The 14,422-nt window shown below is 53.1% G+C and overlaps 2 protein-coding genes across 5 annotated transcripts; one reads left to right on the top strand and one right to left on the bottom strand.

The window, feature by feature from the left end:
* The first annotated feature begins 4,971 nt into the window (after nucleotides 1–4,971).
* Nucleotides 4,972–12,235, top strand: KAT5 (lysine acetyltransferase 5). Of its 4 annotated transcripts, XM_059401542.1 has the most exons (14): nucleotides 4,972–5,072; nucleotides 5,172–5,238; nucleotides 5,563–5,631; nucleotides 5,718–5,854; nucleotides 6,139–6,294; nucleotides 6,384–6,458; nucleotides 6,559–6,633; nucleotides 7,305–7,553; nucleotides 7,632–7,721; nucleotides 9,024–9,164; nucleotides 9,243–9,336; nucleotides 11,211–11,370; nucleotides 11,495–11,576; nucleotides 11,672–12,235. In XM_059401542.1, exons 1-14 carry the CDS (start codon nucleotides 5,061–5,063, stop codon nucleotides 11,804–11,806), a joined length of 1,542 nt encoding a protein of 513 aa, XP_059257525.1. In that variant the 5' UTR covers nucleotides 4,972–5,060; the 3' UTR covers nucleotides 11,807–12,235. The 4 variants fall into 4 exon arrangements, with proteins under 4 accessions (XP_059257525.1, XP_059257535.1, XP_059257523.1 ...); XM_059401552.1 differs by lacking the exon at nucleotides 6,139–6,294; XM_059401540.1 differs by having other exon boundaries at nucleotides 4,972–5,238.
* A 72-nt stretch (nucleotides 12,236–12,307) lies between these two features.
* On the bottom strand, nucleotides 12,308–13,592 carry RNASEH2C (ribonuclease H2 subunit C). Its single transcript, XM_059401558.1, has 4 exons — nucleotides 13,335–13,592; nucleotides 12,947–13,146; nucleotides 12,747–12,866; nucleotides 12,308–12,443 (listed from the first exon to the last, which is right to left on the bottom strand). Exons 1-4 carry the CDS (start codon nucleotides 13,504–13,506, stop codon nucleotides 12,417–12,419), a joined length of 519 nt encoding a protein of 172 aa, XP_059257541.1. The 5' UTR covers nucleotides 13,507–13,592; the 3' UTR covers nucleotides 12,308–12,416.
* Nucleotides 13,593–14,422: the final 830 nt, after the last annotated feature.

The following is a 14,422-nucleotide window of genomic DNA, read 5'->3' as shown; positions in this document are numbered from 1 at the left end:
GTAGAAATCCTGACGGACAGCCCTCACAGAGGCCCGCACTGACTGCGCCTCGTTCTTGGCCAGATCACGCTGCTTTATCGTCAACACTTACCCCTCTCCACGGGGATTATTTTTGTTCTGTTTTGTGAGTTGCTCGATTCCATCCCCCTCCAACAGGGGCCTCCTCTGTTTCCACTCAGGCTGCTCCCGCGCGGTGCGGCACACAGCTGGTGCTCCGTGAATGCTGTCGAATGCCTGGCACCCTGTTCACGAGCTGTTTCTTTTTCCCTTTTCACTCTCTCCGTCTTCACTTCCTGGAATATCCCCAAGTCCTTTCTCTGGCCAACATTTACTCATCCTCTAAACTGTAGATCATGTACCAAATGCTCTGGGATCTCCCCCTGGATCTGTCTCCTCTGCGCTTTCCTTCCCATGCCACAAGACTAATCTTTCTCTGCAGTAAATGTCAGTGCACATCTCTGGCTCCCTGGGGAGACCATGTGCTTAATCCCTTGATAACTGAATGCCTACTATGAGTCAGGCACTATTCTAGAAGCTGGGAAAACAGCACTGGACAAAACAGTATAAATACTGTGTCCCTGGGTTCATGGATCTTATGTTCTAGTGAGGGAAAGACAGTTAACAAGTGAGTAAGAAAAACATGATTTGACCACTGGCGATCCAGGCTATGTAGGAGTTGTGGGGAGAGATCTAAGCTCAAGATATGAATTTGCAAAGACAATGAGCAAAGGAGGAGGGTGATGAGGTGGGGGGGGGGGGTGGCAGGCTTAACTGGGGAGGTCAGTGGTGGCCTCGCCGAGAAGGCGACATTTGAGCAAAGGCTTGCATAAGGTGACAGACTGAGCCAGGTGGATAAATGGGAAGGAAATATTGCAGGCAGGAAACAGCAAAGGACCAGAGAAAGGAACTTCCTGCTATGTCCTGGAAACATGGGGAGGCCAGTGTGGACAGAACGTAGTGAGGGGACAGCAGGAGAAGCAGAGTTGTCATGGGGTTGGATATATACAGGGATTTTGAGTTTTACTCTGAGTTAATGACAAAAAATTGGTGGATTCTGATCATCAAGGTGACACGGTGTAAATCACATATATTTTTTTTAAACGATGGATTTATTAGAGAGTGTGTGTGCATGTGCGCACAAAGGGGAGGAGGAATAGAGGGAGAGGGAAAAGCAGACTCCCTGATAAGGGGCTTGATCACAGGACCCTGAGATCATGACCTGAGTCAGATGCTTAAGTGAGACACCCAAGTGCCTGGGTGTGAAATTAATATTTTTCAATGATCCCTCTTGTTCCCGTGGATGAGGCTATCGTGATAGTTCCGGGAGGAGGTGGTGGTAGCTTGCACCAGAGTGGTAGTGATGAAGGCAGAGAGAAATGATAGAACCCAGAAGGCTTACCGTGAGAGGAAGTTGGGTGACTTCAAGGTTTTTGGTCTGAGAAACTGGATGGATAAAACATCACTGACAAGGACAAGAAAGACGGTGCGAGGAGACAGTTGGGAAGGAAGACCAGGAGTTTGGTTCTGGACATGATCTCTAGACAACCAGGCAGAGATGCTGAATGGACGGTGAGGCTGAGTTGGGGGCAGATATCTAAGCTCAAGATATGGATTTGAGAAACCTCAGCACATGAATGGTATTTAAAGCCACGAGCCTGCAGGAGACCATGAGGGGAGAGTGTGGACACAGACACAACGTGCAGGGCCGAACCTGGGGCCTGTGAACACTCAGCAGTCATGGACAGGAAGAGGAACGAGCAGAGGAGATAGGAGCAGCCACGGAAGTTGGATGAGAACCAGAAGGGTCTGATATCCTGGAAACAAGGACAAGAGCGTTTCAAGAATGAGACAATGACCAACTATGCCAAATGCTACTGCCAAGAGGATCAAGAAGCTGCGACAGGATTAGCATGGGTCATTGATGACTCTGACAGGGCTCAAGGGACAGAACCAGTACTAACTGTGCTAGATAGAAGGTCCTGGATAAACACTTATTGATTTATTGACTGCTATCAGCAAACGGTCAATTTTGACAGTCTTCTGATTCGTCCCGTTCTGGTTTTACCTCTTTTAATTCAAGGACAGTGCCAGCAGGGTGATCTTTCCAAAAGGCAGATACAATCATTCCCCCACTTATATCTTCAATACAAATCAAGCTGTTATGAATAAGTGGAAGGTTGTACACGTAAGGATAGACGGTGTTTGTAGCACTGTTTGTAATAGGGGAAAATCGGAAATAACTTGGAATATTCAAAAGGAGTAACTGGTTATGGCAGGTAAGATGTGTCTAAACAACAAAGCACAATGTAGTCATTAAAGTATTGCTAAGAGTATTTCGTGAAAAGTGTTTAATTTATACTGCTAAGCAAATGAATTGGGAACAGCACAATATGTACAGTCAAGAACCTACTTTTGGGGTGCCTGGGTGGCTCAGTTGGTTAAGAAAATGCCTTCGGCTCAGGTCATGGTCCCAGAGTGCTGGGATAGAGTCCTGCACTGAGCTCCCAGCTCCATGGGGAGTCTGCTTCTCCCGCTGACCTTCTCCCCTCTCATACTCCCCCCCCCACTCAAATAAATAAATAAAATCTTAATTAAAAAAAAGAACCTACTTTTGTAATGAACAGACAACACAACAGTGTATAAGGCAGAGAGTGGCAAACATTTTCTGTGAGGGGCCAGGCAGTAAATGGTTTAGGTTTTATGGACCACATCCCAGGCACAATTATTCACTCTTAATGTGAAAGACCTCAGAGATAAAATGTAAATGAGGAGTATTTGAACCTCATAATTTTTACGTATCACAAAATAGTCTTCTTTTGATCTTTTCCCAGCCATTAACAGATATAAAAGTGATCCCACTGGCTGGCTGTAGGAAAACCAGAAGAGGGTTGGATTCGGCCCATAGGCCAGTTTGCTCAATCCTGGTCTATAAGACAACCAACCAAGATGTTCACTGCACACATTTACTCCTGATGGTCTGAGACCATACTTTTCTCCCCTTTATCATGGTCTGTTTTGAGGGGGACAGTTTCCTCCGAGATTATCTGCTTGGCTCATCCCTTTACCCCTCTGAAGCTTTGGTCAAATAATAGAATTACAGCCAGGCTTGCCCTGAGCACTGTATTTAAAACTGCAACATCTGTGCCTGGGTGGCTAGGTGGGTTAAGCCTCTGCTTTCAGCTCAGGTCATGGTCTCAGGGTCCTGGGATCAAGGCCCCATGGGCGCTCTGCTCAGCGAGGAGACTGCTTACCCTCCCCCCACTTGTGATCTCTGTCTGTCAAATAAATAACTGAATCTTTAAAAAACTGCAACCTCTTTACCCATGTCTTTTGGCTTGTAGGGTTTTTTTTTGGAGGGGGGGCGGTTTCATAACACGTAACACTTTTTCATATACTAAATAACTTAATTTTAAATACACTTGATATGTATACCTCTCCTTTTCCTCCCAACCCCCAAGACTGTAAGCTCCATGAAGCCAGGCTTCTTCACCATATTCACTAATGTATTACGGGCTCCTGGAACAATGCTTGGCACATGCTAGAGGATCACTAAATATCTGTTGAATGCATGCATGAACATTATTTTTTTTAAATAAATCTAGGGGCACCTGGGTGGCTCAGTGGGTTAAAGCCTCTCTGCCTTCGGCTTGGGTCATGATCCCAGTGATGAGGGAGCAGGAGGCTGGCTGAGGACAAAGCAAGAGCTGGCGCCTTGCACCCCCCCCCTTCCATCCGCTCCCCTCCATAGGTGTAGCATTCCTCAGGCACCCCTGACTGCCATAAAATGATAAATAGTTAACTTGCTAAGATCACAATCCTACAAGACAGGAGTCTCCCTTGGTTTGCAAATGTCCTTGAGATTTACAAACAAAGAAGTTACCTTATCAATAGCCCAAATTCCAAAGACACAGAACTCAGTTTCTCAAGCCTAATGTCACCCTCCCCTCCATAAAAACCGAAGGAGGTGGAGGTAGAAGGAAAAGTAAATAAAGTTAAATTTCTTCTAAACCTAAATCTCATTAACAAGGATGCTTGATGGCAGGAATGTAACATTCCACCAGGAGACTCTCAATTGTCTTTACTTGATAGTAACTAAGCCTTCAATATCCTGATAGTATTCTTTGCCCCAATAGCCCTTCTGAATACCCCTTTGTCCTCACCTACCCAACTCCTGTGTATATAACCAACCACCCCTCACAACCCGGGGCAGCAGCAGCTCTTCCTGCCCACGGGTCCTGTCCCCGTGCTTTAATAAACCATCATTTTGCACCAATGACGTCTTAAGAATTCTTTCTTTAGTCGTCAGCTCCGAACCTCCTCACCCCACCGAACCTGACTTAGGTTCTGGGACTTCATCACCAGGGTCCTGGGATCGAGCCCTGCATCGGTCTGTCTGCTCAGTGGGGCGCCTGCATCCCTTCCTCTCTCTCTGCCTGCCTCTCTGCCTACTTGTGATCTCTGTCTGGCAAATAAATAAATAAAATCTTTTAAAAGAAATAATAAAATAAAACAAAATAAATCTAATATACAAAACAACAAACCGAAACATCTGAATCCCCATCACCAGGAAAGGAAGTCCACAAACCACCCAGCACCAGGTCCGTCCGCAGTTCCGCCCACTTCCCCAGCACCCCACTCCCCCCAGACACCCCCCTACCCACCCTCCAGCGCCAAGCAAGCGCAGTTCCTCCCGGCGACGCCTCCTGCAGCCACTAGGAGACACCCGAGCCCGGTCGTCCTCGAAGCACAAACCTGTTCCCACGTGACTCACGCTGTAACCACGTGACCGGCGTCGCGCCCGGTGGGCGTCACGTGACGGACTCAGGTTTCCTCCAATCGTTGTGCGCGCTTCGGGGATTCCGCCCAGGACTCGGACCGAAACTTAAAACACCCCACTCTCCCGCCAGCCAAACTGCACGGCTGCTTGCTTCCAGCTGGACAGGGGTGTCTCTCAAAAGTCTTCTTCTAAAGCGGCTTCAAGAGGCGCGGGCCTACGGCGCGTTGAACCCCGGAAGTGACGTTTCCCAGAGGGGCCGGAAGTGGCAGTGGAGGGAGGGAAGATGGCGGAGGTGGTGAGTCCGGTGCCCGGGGCGGGGCGGAGGGAGCCAGGGGAGGTGGGTAGAACCCGAGGCCCCCCAGTAGCCGACCCTGGCGCCGCGCTGTCTCCCCAGGGGGAGATAATCGAGGGCTGCCGCCTGCCCGTGCTTCGGCGGAACCAGGACAACGAAGATGAGTGGCGTGAGTGACGTCGGGGGGCGGGGCTAAGGAACCTGAGGGCGAGGGGCGGGAGGGAGTCAACCGAACCCTCGGGAGGGGGTGGGGCCTCTATAATCCTGAGGCGGGCGGGGCGCAGATACCCAGGAGGGGCGTGGCTTTCTGCCTCTCCAATGGATAGGGCGGGGCTTGGGGAGGGGGCGGCACTTGATGACTAAAGGGGGTTCGGGTGAAAGCTTCTAAGTGCTGGGGCTTAGGGATCCGGCCTGGGGGAGGAGATCAGGTCTTAGGAGGGTGGATTCTCTTCACCTGGCTCGACTAAGGCTCCTGCCTGTGTTGTTCCCACAGCCCTGGCCGAGATCCTGAGCGTGAAGGACATCAGTGGCCGCAAGCTTTTCTACGTCCATTATATTGACTGTGAGTCCTGGGGTGAGGTAGGGAGGCAGGGTGGGGTTGGGAGACAGCCTCTGGCATTCCTTCCTGAGCCATCCCCACTGCTGCAGTCAACAAACGCCTGGATGAATGGGTGACCCACGAGCGGCTGGACCTGAAGAAGATTCAGTTCCCCAAGAAAGAGGCCAAGACCCCCACGAAGAACGGACTTCCTGGGTCTCGCCCCGGCTCTCCAGAGAGAGAGGTGGTGAGTAGGTCCCCTGCTTCACCTTTTCTCTCCTGCCTCCTACTTTTCTCATCTCTTGGCCTCAGGGGCTTTTGGATGGGTAGAAGTCTGCACCCTTCCGCTCTGGCTTCAGCTTGCAAAGGATGGGGGCAAAATTGTAGCTTCCAGAGTCCAGTAGCTATTCCTGTGTCCTTGAGAGGGCAGAGGGTGGGGCTTGATTACTCCACGTTGAGGGGCCCCTACTCCCCTTTCCCATCCCACCACCATCCCCACCCCAGAGGAAGACCCTGGACCTATCTCTACAGCCGGCCTCCGCCCAGGCCAGCGGGAAGACCTTGCCAATCCCGGTCCAGATCACACTCCGCTTCAACCTGCCCAAGGAGCGGGAGGCCATTCCCGGTGGCGAGCCTGACCAGCCGCTCTCCTCCAGCTCCTGCCTGCAGCCCAACCACCGCTCAACGGTACCCTCAGCAATTCCAGGGACCTTGCTTTCCTCTGAGGTCCCACCTTCTCTACCTTCTGACCCACCTTTCTTGGTTTCTCTCTGCAGAAACGGAAGGTGGAGGTGGTTTCACCAGCAACTCCAGTGCCCAGCGAGACAGCTCCAGCCTCGGTTTTTCCCCAGGTGAGTCCCCCAGACCCTTTTCTTCTTCCTTTTCCCGTCCGGCAGCCCCTTTCAGGCTCCTCTCCCCACTCTCCGTTCTCTCTCCCCATGTTACCTGCAGAATGGATCAGCCCGTAGGGCAGTGGCAGCTCAGCCAGGACGGAAGCGAAAATCAAATTGCTTGGGCACTGATGAGGTAGGTCTGGGGAGGAGGGAAGCTGAGTGAAAAGGAGGAACATGGCAGGATAGAGAGTTTAGTGATGGGTTTAAAAAGAAACAAGAAAGGGCACCTGGCTGGCTCAGTTGGAAACGTGTGCCACTCGATCTCAGGGTTATGAGCCCCACCTTGGGTCTAGAGATTACTATAAAAGGTAATAAATAAACAACGCCTGGGTGGCTCAGTCAGTTAAGCATCTGCTTTCGGCTCAGGTCATGACCCCAGTGGGATTGAGTCCTGCATCAGGCTCCTTGCTCAGTGGGGATTCTGCTTCTCCCTCTGCCTGATCCGCCTGTAGCTCCCCTTGTTTTGCTCTCTGATGAGTAAATAACATTTTTAAAAACAAACACATAAATAAATTAATAGCTAAACAGGAGGTGATGGCAGTGATGATTGTTGGTAGGATTAGGAGCCAGGTAGAGCTGGTTCGGGTCAATCATTAGTGTTCTCTTTCAAACCGCAATTGAGAACTTTCCTAGTTTCCTTTTATTTGGAAAGTGGGGGATATAATGTAGTACCGGTCTCCCCCTCTCCCTTGGCTGGTTGCTAGGCTTGAACAAGGAAAGCTGCAGAAGGGTTATGCGAGCTGTTAGGTGTCCTGCCTGAGCTATTTTCTGTAACCTGGTGTTTTTTCCACCGGCCCTGGGCAGGACTCCCAGGACAGCTCAGACGGAATACCGTCGGCGCCACGCATGACTGGCAGCTTGGTGTCAGACCGGAGCCACGACGACATTGTCACCCGGATGAAGAACATCGAGTGTATCGAGCTGGGCCGGCACCGCCTGAAGCCGTGGTACTTCTCCCCGTACCCGCAGGAGCTCACCACGTTGCCCGTCCTCTACCTCTGCGAGTTCTGCCTCAAATACGGCCGCAGCCTCAAGTGTCTGCAGCGTCACTTGGTACGAGGAGTCCTGGGGGGCTGCTTTCCTACCACCCCCCCATGCAGTCCCTGCCTCTGATCCTCCTCTCTTCCTCAGACCAAGTGTGACTTGCGACATCCTCCAGGCAACGAGATTTACCGCAAGGGCACCATCTCTTTCTTTGAGATTGACGGCCGTAAGAACAAGGTCTGTGACCAAGGGGCAGTGGGGAGTCATCGGCGCTGGTGATCTGGGGGAAGTGAAACGCGTAGCTCTTTCCTGCTCAGGAAAACACAGAGCAGCCTGGCCAACAGATTAGTTTATGCCACTTCTGTTGAATTCCTGCTATAAGGCAGGTATTGGGGGATATACTGACCAGTAATTAGACAAAACCTCTTGAGTTTCATAGTCCGTGGAAAAAACAGATTTGCCAATGTCCACTTAGATCCCGGGGCTAAGGGTCACGAAACAAAGGGTGGGTTATGAGGACTGGGAGATGGCCCACAGTGCTTCCCAGAGGAGGTGGTCTTTGATCCTTGACATGAAGGATGGGGTAGGTCAGGGGATCCCAAGCAGCGGGGACGGATGTACAGATGGTATGAAAGGTCAGGATCATTCCCGCTGAAAGGCAGAGAGGAGAGGCAAGGCTGTTCTGAGACAGAGCTCAGGTGGCGAGAAGGTCAGCTGGGGGAGGGGGAGCGGTCACTGTAGGTTTGGGGCTTCAAACCTGCCTGGGTCATTGGCTGCGGGAAGGAAGAAGGGAGCCATCTGGGTGTACTCTTAAGACTGCGAGACCCTTCCTGGGGCACAGAGGGCGGTAGGGGAGAAGTAGGCATCTTGGACTGCGCGGGAGAGCTCTGGCTCGGTTGCTGAGGAGGCTCAAGGGAAGGATGTGCTGCTTTCACCGCTGTTCTGTTACTAAGACTCAGGCGCTCAGATGGCAGTGCCCAGCAGCTGGTTAAAAAGCCAAGTCTGGTGTGTGGGGGGACGTATGTATGGAGGTGAAGCAGAGCAGTAAGATTGTTTTGCTCCTGAAGCTGTTACTTTCAGTTTCAGAATATCCTCCCTCCGCTGTAGGACAGATCCGCCTCTAGCAGGTGTGACTGTAGGCCAGGAGAGTGTCGTGGTTTTTGACAAGCAGATTCCTAGACTGTCACCAGGGTAGAGCTGCTCTCCTAAACCCTGGCACAGTCTGTCTTCCTGGACTGACCAAAGTAGAGGGCCGTGGAAGCTCCCCCGCAGGCCTTAGGGGGAGGTGTGGGGAACAGGGGTAAACCAGCCCCAGCTCCCCAGCAAGACAGCTGGGCAGACACTGTCCCGGAGCGGGTACATGCGCTCCTTGCCACTGAGAAGTAGCTGTGCCTGAGTGCCAGGGACAGCCTGACTGAGAGAACGGGCCAGGAGCCAGGGAGAAAGGGTCGTCACCTGTCACCAGCTTCTGGAAGAGATACCAAATGGCCACATTTAAGACAGGGTACCCAGAGCGGTGACAAGCCTTTTCCTTTGCAGAGTTATTCTCAGAACCTGTGTCTGTTGGCCAAGTGTTTCCTTGACCACAAGACGTTGTATTATGACACAGACCCCTTCCTCTTCTACGTCATGACAGAGTATGACTGCAAGGGCTTCCACATCGTGGGCTACTTCTCCAAGGTGAGCACTCACCGGGACCTGCTCTCGGCCCTGCCCGGAGCTGTGGCTCCGCCTCACTCACTCACCCCCATTTCCCAGGAAAAGGAATCCACGGAAGACTACAACGTGGCCTGCATCCTGACCCTGCCTCCCTACCAGCGCCGGGGCTATGGCAAGCTGCTGATCGAGTTCAGTGAGTAGCTGCGAGCTCGGCTGGGGGTGGGTGGACCTGCAGGGCCAGGCCTGGGACCAGGGCTGCCAGCACACCTCCGCTAGGTGCTAGGTTGCTGTGGTCATCAGCCCTACCTGGCTGGCCAGAAAGCGAGCTGGCACTTGGCCAAGGTTCCCTCCATGCTCAGGGTGACTGCCCTGTCTATCTGGGCTAGGTTTGCAGCTCCTCATTTTTCCTTGGCAAAAGTTTTTAAGCACCACCCAATTTTTCCCAACTCTGATTCATCTGCTCCCGCCCAGGGCCCTGGACAGAAGGCAGGTGAGCTTGTCTGTCTGATTCTGGGCCATCATACAAATTCCTGAGCAAGGAGCAGTGCTTCGTTTGACTAGCTGTGGCCTGAGCCTTGCAGGCGGCGGAAGTTCGAAATGCTGTTAATTCGGCAAAAACAAGGAAGCACTGACTCGTATGGCTTTGGCTTCTTCTCCTTGGGTTCAGGCAGGTCCATCTTGTGAAGGCCATGAGGGACTCAACTCCTTTGTACGTGAACTCTTCTCTGTCCTCCAGCTGCCCCTTCTGCTTCCCAGCAGCTTAATCCCACTCCATTCAACTCACCACTCGGTGGAACCCTTGGGGTAATCAAGCCCTGACCTGAGAGACAGGAGGGGGCGCCTCAGCTGTTTGATGAAGACGCAGAGGCTTGACTTGATCAAGGTCACGGTCTATTTGAGGAATATTATTAACAGAATGAAGCCGGGATGGGGTCCCATCCTCAGAAAGCCCTCAGCTTGGTAGGGTGGGCAGACATTTAAAATGAATCTAAGCCTTGAAGGTCAGACCTCAGTGGAAACAGAATGTGAGCAAGGTGACCAGCGCGAGGCACTCGGTCCTCCCCCGCAGGAGCGGACAGGTGCTCCAGAAGCACCCCCCGTGGGCAGTACTTGATGGCAGGTAGATGTTCGCCAGGGAGGGGCCGGGAGCTCCCTGCTGAGGCAAGTGTGGCCTCCAGATGGTCTGTCGGGACTCCACAGGCGCTGGTGGGCCCAGCAGAATTCAGTAGGAATCAGGTGTGCCTCCTACCCCTTCCAGGCTGTTTTTCTCTAAAGCAGCAGCTTCTCTGTCCCTCTCCCAGCTAGACTGGTCAGTGGAAGTCACAGGAAATTGGGCCACGCTGACTGATCAAGATTGGAAGGGGTGGGCAGAAAGGGCCATGACCCAACATAGTTATGATTGAGGGTGAAGAAGGGCTTCTAGAGGTAATGGTGACACCCCAGAACCCTGAGGGACAATGAAGATTCTGTCAAGAGACACGAAGCTATATAAGGTTCCACAGGGCCTGAGGGTCTTACTGGGAACTGTGTGTCAGTGGCCAGTGCTCAGGGGGTGGAGGAGGGCAGAGCAGTCCGAGGGAGAGAACCCGTGGAGAGGTCAGTTACCTACTGAGCAGTGGCCACGTTCTGACCCCGGAAGTGCATTGGTGCCTCTCTCTTGCCATTGTGGTCTTGGAGCAGCTGATGCTCCTCGGGCTGCAGCTCAGGGGACTGATTTAACTGCAGAGCCAAATCTCCTCCGGCCTAGAGCAAACGTGGGGTCTGCCTTCCCTTCTCACTGGCGGCCAGAGTCTGGAATGATGACAGTCGGGGGCACTTGCCTTTCCTCCCATTTCCTCTGCGCCCCCCTGGGATTATAGCCGTTCCCATCAGTACCTACCTCTGCCGCACAGAGATGAAGAAGGAATGGTTCTTAGTTCTCTACAGGGAAACAGATGAAGCAGACAAGCCCCACGGGGCAGGACCGAGATGGGAACCCGACAGTTTACTTCTCTAACTCGTGTTCTGGAACGTTGGTTGCATGAAGGTGTGATCGCTGACCTACCCCTTCCTGCTCCCTTGCTGTAGGCTATGAACTCTCTAAAGTGGAGGGAAAAACGGGGACTCCTGAGAAGCCCCTTTCAGACCTTGGCCTCCTATCCTACCGGAGCTACTGGTCCCAGACCATTCTGGAGATCCTGATGGGGCTGAAGTCAGAGAGCGGGGAGAGGCCACAGATCACCATCAAGTGAGCCTGGCCCTCCTTCCTCCCCTGGGGGTGCATGGCATGGCCCATCCTCACTCCTGGGGTTCCTGGGGGCTTGGGGCAGAGACGAAGGCCTCCAGAGGACCTGATCTTTGCCCTCCCACAGCGAGATCAGTGAAATCACCAGCATCAAGAAGGAAGATGTCATTTCCACTCTACAATACCTCAACCTCATCAACTACTACAAGGTAGGGAGGCAGGCAAGGGGAGACAGGTGCGTGTAGGGCTGCAGAGTGCAGGCCCCACATGGGCTGACCCCCTCTGGCCCCCGTCTCCCATCCAGGGTCAGTATATCCTCACGCTGTCCGAGGACATCGTGGATGGACACGAAAGAGCTATGCTCAAGAGGCTCCTTCGGATCGACTCCAAGTGTCTGCACTTCACTCCCAAGGACTGGAGCAAGAGGGGAAAGTGGTGACCGGACACTGGCCACAGCAGTGGTGACAAAGGAGAACTGGGGCTGACGGCACATCCCACCCCTACTGGGGCCCCCAGAGGCACACCAAGGGAGGTGGCGCTGAGGACAGTGCCATAAGGAGAGGACAGGCCTGGTAGGGGCTGCTGGTGCCTAGCACCAGGGTAAGCTCAGGGCTCAGATCAGCTCCAAGGTCAGCCGGCTGCAGGTCTGGGCCTGCTGTGAACCAGAGACTGGACAAAGCCAGGCAGCTGTGTACAGTGGGATGGGGGGGGGGGGGGGGGGGAGTGGGTACACTCTGTACAGGGGGCCAGTGGCTGTAAAAATTTCTTTTGTAAAGTAGGAGTTGCGGGGGAAGGGGTCCTGGCTGCAAAATTCTGGCCTCTTTTGCCCTCACTGCCCCTTGGCAATAAACTCTTTCTATGGGCCAGAGCCATGAAAGTTTCTTGTTGGAGAAGGGGCAGTGTAGTTCGGGGACTCCCAACATGCCCACAAACTCACTGGTGCTGTAAAGAGCTTGTTTATTGGCGGTGATGGAATCTGCGGTTCCAAGATGAAGAGCTGACTTATTGGGGTGGAGGGACTGGTGACTTTCAATGTCACGTTCAGGTTTTCAGTCCTCAGGCACCTGTGCGTGAATCTGCAACAGGAGTCCCCTCTACTGTTAGATTTTTGATATACAGTGACTGGGTGGCCCACGTACTCTAGGTGGGACCAAGCTATGCAGAATGATAACCCTCTTCTAGACAGGTCAGGGGTGGGGAAACCACACTGCCCCACCCCGTCTAATCCTCCAGACCCAGGCTCCATCTGCCCCATTGTGCTCCCGGGCCCGGAAGCTCCAAATCCACTCGGGCAAGATTCTGAACAACCCAGGGAATAACCTTGAAGTCACAGGATAATGGATGGGGTTGTTAGAGTGAGAGCCCGTCCATCCACTCACCGCTGCAGCGAGGCTGGGCCAGGTTAGGGCCCCGCGCACTTTGGCATCTGGACCAGGAATGGTCTCCAGGCCCCACAGTGTGAAGCGGCTGAAACTGGCAGCAGCTCCGATAAACTGGTCCTGAGGAAGGGACTCAGCTCAACATCGGGGCCACCGCTGCCGCCCCAACCCCCGCTCCGCCCCTGTCCCCCTGTGCTCACAAAGTCCCGCTCCAGCGCCTCGGGGGGCTCCGCCAGCTCCTGCTCCTCTCGCTCATCATCATTCGACGAACCTTCCGAGAAATCCTTCCCTACCGGCACCTCTCCCTTTTCTTCCATCACCGTCACGTATCCCACGAGGCCGGGCGGCAGCACCACCTCCTCGCCTCGTAGTCTGCGGCCCCGAAACGACACTTCGAGTCCTGCAGGAAGCAGGCGCAGGGTCTCGGTGAGGACCTGATTCAGGCCTTGCGGGGCAAGCCCCTTGGGGCCCTCCCCCCACCTCAGGTGGACCACGATCCCCAGGAGTCCTCGCGCCGCTCCTCGCCGAAGAGAGCGCGCGGTGGGCGCGGGGGCTGCCGGGAGCCGTAGTCCCGCGCTGAACGCTCACCATCCGGACACTGGCGGATGGCTGGGGTGAAGAAGCGCTCCACCGGGGCGGGCCCGTTAACCTGAACCTCGCAGGGCAGAAGATGCAGCGTGGCGCAGGCGGCGTCGCGCAGCGTGCCTGGGCGCAAGTGGACGCGGCACTTCTCGACCGCCACCTCGTCGCTGCTTTCCATTCTCCGCCTCGATTCCGCCGCTCGCTGGCTAAGGCCAAAGCTGGCGCGTAAAGCGCGCGGAGCCTGTCGGGAGGCCAGGGACGATCAGCGCAGAGGCTCCTGGGAGGCGTAGTCCTTCCCTGAGACTCCTCTGAGCCTCTACGAGCCCCGCCTCTCCGTGTTCAAGTCCCGGTCTTTTTTTCTCAAACATGTTTTTCGGTGGTACATTCTTACTGTAAAAAATTAAAACTATTCCGAAAATTACTCTTTTTATGTTATTGGTAGGGAGAGTTGCTTGTTTGTTTGTTTTACTGGGACATCAACCCTTCCTCAAATGCGTGGAAGATACTGTATCCTAGTTCGTGGTTTGTTTTCCAAACAGTGACTTTTATTTTTTTGTAGTAGATTTATCAAGCTTTTCTTCTTATGCCTTTTTTGTTTTCACAGTACTATTTCGTTTTTGGTTTCTTAAGCCCTCTCTGTTTATTTGTCCAGATACCCAAGTTAGATATGTTTTGCCAAGTTCTTTTATAAAACAAGCACATACAAAACTGGCAATTAAGATTACAATTGCACTTGATTTATGGACTTGAGAAAGTGAAGCACACCTCTAGACGTCCAGGTGCTGTGCGTGGTGTTCTGTGAAACAGAACAATTTCACAGTACGTCAACATCAGACGATGTCACTCCGTGACGGGCGGGATCAAGACAAAAACAAGATCATGTGAACAACAGCAAAGACAGGAACATTGTCCAGACCGCAAAAATGATGAAACATGCCTCCATCTTGGGTAATATACGTGACCTTTACCAATTACAGCTTTAGCTTTCGTCTAGGCAGGGCTTGTTAACATATCCCATCCTAGAAACACGCCCACTTCTGACAGTATCCAATCCAGAGGAAAACTCTGGCTTCCTTAAAGCTTCCCCTAAATCA

The sequence above is a fragment of the Mustela nigripes genome, chromosome 1 (genome assembly GCF_022355385.1).
Source record: "Mustela nigripes isolate SB6536 chromosome 1, MUSNIG.SB6536, whole genome shotgun sequence".
In the NCBI taxonomy this organism is placed as follows: domain Eukaryota; kingdom Metazoa; phylum Chordata; class Mammalia; order Carnivora; family Mustelidae; genus Mustela; species Mustela nigripes.
This window is presented reverse-complemented; position numbering and strand designations above follow the sequence as displayed.